This window comes from Sander vitreus, chromosome 15 (genome assembly GCF_031162955.1).
Source record: "Sander vitreus isolate 19-12246 chromosome 15, sanVit1, whole genome shotgun sequence".
Classification (NCBI taxonomy): domain Eukaryota; kingdom Metazoa; phylum Chordata; class Actinopteri; order Perciformes; family Percidae; genus Sander; species Sander vitreus.
In genome coordinates, this window is record NC_135869.1 from 2,450,591 (window position 1) to 2,455,718 (window position 5,128).

Genomic DNA, 5,128 nt, shown 5'->3' on the forward strand with positions numbered 1-5,128 from the left:
GAGAGAGAGAGAGAGAGAGAGAGAGAGAGAGTGTGTGTGTGTGTGTGTGTGTGTGTGTGTGTGTGTGTGTGTGTGTGTGGAGAGAGAGCTTCCCCCGCCCATCCCTTCATCATTAGAAACCTCAGAGCATGAATTACCTCCAAAGTCATCGGCGAGAATTTACGACTGGTCAACAAAAGCACGTGACCGCCTCCCCCTTCTTCTCTCTGTCTCTCCTCCCTCACCTCACCCCTCACCTCCCCCATCACACACACACACACACACACACACACACACACACCCCTCAATCCAGCACACTGACACACACACCACCCCACCCCCATATTTGGACGGCGCATACATAGCTAAAAACGAAGTACAGTGCAACGCCATAATTCACTAATACATCATAAATCGTTGAAAGTACCCGCGTTATAACGACCAAGAGAAATCTAACAAATCAAGCGCCCCTTAGTACTCAGCTGTAAGCCTGCAACTCTCTAAAACAACCTAAATGAGCTCTTACTTTGTAAACTCGTTCTCGGGGCGCTACCCAAATGGCCCCGACTATCAACTGCTAAATTATGGAGCCGGCAGCGGCGCAATGAACGGCGGGACGTACAGGGACTCTTCCTCCGCCAACATGCACCATGCGACGGGCTCTTACGGCTACAGCTACAATGGCATGGACCTGACCGTCACCAACCGGGGAGGGGGGAGCGGCAGCGCCTCCAACACCGGAGGACACTTCGGGGGCGGCTCGGTCGTCGGGGACTCCCGGTGCTTCGGCTCCCCAGCACCGGAGACGGGTTTCAGACAGCCGTCCAGCTGCTCTCTCGCCTCTGCGGCAGACTCCCTCCTGTCACCCGGTATTGGAGAACCCAAACTGGGCGCACAGAGCTCGTCTCCCCGCTCGGAGCAACCAGGAAGCGGTAATCTCAGCTCTCCAAATCTGTCCTCTTCCTCCGGCGGCAGCGGCACGGCGCAGCGCTTCACGGAGCTGGACGACTCGTCGCCAGAGACCGAGGAGTTGCAGCAAAAAGGGACGCCGGCCACGGTAGCAACCCGCCGCCCAGGACCGGGCACCCGCAGAGGCAAGAGGGCGGCCCGGCGGGATCAGCCGCTGGCAGCACGACGGGCAGCGATACTCAGCCACCACAGATATTCCCCTGGATGAGAAAGCTACACATTAGCCATGGTACATGCTGCTCTTGTGTTTACAGCGTATTAGCCCTGTATCATAGGGCGATAATATTCATAATGCCGACTCAATAGATTGTAGCCAATATGTTTGGACACATGGGGTTGGTGACAGTTTAGGGCTTTTAGTGCAAACTACACGGGGGAGCCATGGTGCTCTGCGCCTCTTTGCATATACACTAAAGATTCAGCAGACTTAATGCTGTTTTGATTTGAGTCGAGTAAACTGACTATTTAGAACACACACACATTTAGCCACGGTTCTTCATTTTGTGTGTGCACCACACGAAGCCTTTTCCACTGCGCCAATTTAATATTGTCATATCAGTGTCAGAAATCAGTAACCTCGCAGTAAAGCACAAAATGCCTGTTCTGTTTTGCGTCTTGCTTTCCTGCAGATACAAAGCAAATATCACCGTGTTTATTTTGTACTTATTTGGACATCAGAAAGTCAGTAAACAGGACAGCTGGCCAGCCTCTGGTTAACCAGCTGCAGTTGTATATTCGCGTGTTTTCTTAGTGCATCAGGGTGCAATTCGTTTTGCATTTCCCTCCTGTAGAAGCTAGGGACGCCGGGTGGTTGCTCCTCTGTATTTTCTCCCTCTTTTTTTATTTAGCAAATTCCACAAAAGCGTCATAAATCTGTCAGGGGAGAGGCAAGCCGGGCAGCAAAGCCCAACAGGCTGAGTAGCGCAGACAGATCCGGGTGGGAAAAGAAAAAAGAAACAGAGGCCAGGAAGGCTTTTGAGGCTCTTGCTCCTTTGAAAAGTGAAGCTTTATTACGTGTGGGAACTTTATTAGGGAGGTGAGGCTGAGGACGGGGCAATTAAATCCCGAAGGGAGCTAAAGGGAGTAAAAAGGGGGAATAGAGAGGGTGATGGTGAAGAGGGTGGTTAAAAAAGAAAACAGTAATGTGACAAATAAAAGCAGATCTTTTAGCACAGGCTGTGGAGTGGAAATGGCAGAAATAAAATGTGTGAAGAAAGACTGCTGTCAGAATAAGGCAACATGTCTACACACTATTGTTGGGCCTTTACGCACGTTCATTCTGATGAAACTAAGGGTGAAATCAACCTTCTGTATCGTGTGCATGTGTGTGGGGTTATAGAAGGGGTAGACACAATAATACCAACACCTGTAGCTATAATATACCAGAATGCAAAGCAACAAACCTGTAGAATACCTACGTAACGGGATGTGCTGATCCAATAGTATTTTAGTTGGTGGTTATTTTATACTAGGGGTGTTCGTAAGGTGTTCATGATATTTTGTCCACCTACTGTAAGTGTGCAAATCTAAATGATAACCCTTTTATGTCACATGTTGGTGCATCCAACCTCCCCCCCCCCCTCCCCCCCCCCTTAACAGACTTTTGTTCGCTCCAAACCCTCAGATATGACAGGCCCGGACGGGAAACGGGCGCGGACGGCGTACACCCGCTACCAGACGCTCGAGCTGGAGAAGGAGTTCCACTTCAACCGGTACCTCACACGGAGGCGACGTATCGAGATCGCGCACGCTCTCTGCCTCACGGAGCGGCAGATCAAGATCTGGTTCCAGAACCGGAGGATGAAGTGGAAGAAGGACAACAAATTGAAAAGCATGAGCCTCGCCACCGCCGGCAGCGCCTTCCAACCCTAGAAATGAACCAAAAAAAAAAAATCCATACCTCCATTTCTGGGGAAAGGTTATTCCCATGTACAGGCTTCCCAGGAGGGAATACAGAGACAAAACAGGAAAAAAAGAAAGAAAACTTGAAGAAAACATAAAAACACCAGAAGAAGCCAGCAGAAAATGGAGCAAAAGAAGACGGTGATGAAGAAACATTTGTACAGTCAGATTCCAAATCCAGATTTTGAAAAACACTTCCTATTATCAACGGAGTACTGTACAGCAGCGCAGCACTTTTTATTTGTTCAGCATGTTGGTCTTTGGTGTTTTAGGGCAACGTACACAAAATGACTGTGGTACTTGCTCTTGTAAAAACAAAAAAAACTTAGTGTTCCTCTATGTTGTTGTCGTTTTTTTTTTGTTTTTGTTTTTTTATCTGTCCGGAGCAGAGGAGTCGAGATAAGGAAAGGATGAGTAATGCTACCTAACTTCTATTTACGTCCTCCCTGAAAACATTGCTACCTACCTGTTGGTGTCTATATATTGCTTTATGTGTCAAGTGCGATGTTTTATATTTGACAAAGTGCTTTCTAGAGATGTTAGCATGTGAGCTCTTATTGTAAATTGTTTACAGCCAATAGCCTCCAGTTTGAGTCCCCCTTCTCTCTCTCTCTCTCTCTCTCTCTCTCTCTCTCTCTCTCTCTCTCTCTCTGTCAGACATTTGCCATTCAAATCTGCTCCTATTTTTATTTAGGAAGCAGGTAAATGTGTGTGTGTGTGTGTGTGTGTGTGTGTGTGTGTGTGTGTGTGTGTGTGTGTCTAAAAACAAAGCCCCGCTTACATCCATAATGTCGTGTAGCTCTATTATTCAAAAAGTGTAACTGTACATTATTGTTATTATTATTGTAATTATTGGATTCTTGTTTCAGAAAGGATGTATATAGATATATATTAACATTTTTAAATGTGACCAGTTGGCTATTTGTAGTTGCAGATTGTGTGTGTGTGTGTGTGTGTGTGTGTGTGTGTGTGTGAGAGTGTGAGAGAGAGAGAGAGAGAGAGAGAGAGAGCGAGAGCGAGAGAGAGAGAGAGCGTGAATGCTCGCGCGTGAGTGGTGTGTAAAAGTATGTGTGTGAACGCATGTAAGATAGATGGCTACTGTACTGTAAGGCCTGTACGCTTTCTGCCAATGAGCTTTTTGTATTTGTTTGTAACTTACAGTAAAAAACAACAACAATAAAGTTCCCCGCATACTCATCAAAACCAGACAGACTCAACCAGCTGCTCCTGTACTAAACAGCCGCACAAATGGCTTATCTGGGGTTGAAGAGCATGACATTTACACAGGCCAAAGGTTTTAGAAGTCTTCAGGTCCTGCTGGAGCAGCGTCCTCGGCCGAAAACTAGTTTGGACAAATGAAAGGGGAATATTTGCGCCAGTATGAATTTAATGTGAATAATTTAAATAATACAGTATGAAAATGTGTGTCGCGTGATGACATCAGCCGTCGGCTGCCAAACTCTGAGGTTGGTGTGTCATATTATAACCTTGCCGTCTACCTTGCTGAGAAATAGCCCGGGATAGTGTGGTTGGTCCGGATAATGCCCAATGTGGGTCTAATTGCCTTACCAAGCCGAGTCCAATTCTTGCAGATCCGAAAATGAACTTTCTTCTTCTGTGCATTTTCGTCTTCCACCACTTTCTACATCTTGTGCGCATTTCTGAGCTTGTCTAATGAACATAGCTTCAATAACTGCCAGGGTTTAATTCTACCAAATGATTCAAGCTGGACAACCGATGTGCTTCATGCGCAAAGACACATCACAGCAAAGATCCGTCTAGAGGCCTGCAGTCTGTTTTCCAGGCCACATTTAACCCTGGACGCCAGATTTCCAAGGCGACAACTCTACTGGACCTCAGCAGCATCACCGCGTCAGGCTCACCACTCACGAAACAAGTTGCATAAAACACACAAATAGCCTACACACACACAGAACAGACGCACAGGCCAATTTTCATCCCTACTGACCAATTCTGACAAGACAACAAATTACCCGCGGTGGACAAATTGGTCACTTTTCTCTAAACGGCCTCCCCTTTTCCGTCCTAACGGAGGCCACTCCCGGCCAAATTAGGTTACCTTTTCCCGATTTCCAACTGTAAACAACCAAATGAACTTTTAAACTCACCGACTGATACTGCTTCAGCTTCCCTGTTCATACACGGCTCTATTTGTGAGCTGATGAAGGGGAGGGGGGGGGGGGACGAGGTCCAGCTCCGAGCCTCATCTGGACACAACCGCTATCTCCTGCCTCATCTGTGTGCGTATGTGTGTTGA

General features: G+C 47.3%; 1 protein-coding gene across 1 annotated transcript; it reads left to right on the plus strand.

Moving 5' to 3' along the window:
* The first annotated feature begins 382 nt into the window (after positions 1–382).
* hoxb5a (homeobox B5a) lies at positions 383–4,056 on the plus strand. Its single transcript, XM_078269388.1, is given in 3 exon segments — positions 383–1,007; positions 1,010–1,177; positions 2,573–4,056. Coding segments are annotated over 3 exon segments (930 nt in total). The 5' UTR covers positions 383–493; the 3' UTR covers positions 2,821–4,056.
* The last annotated feature ends 1,072 nt before the right edge of the window (positions 4,057–5,128 follow it).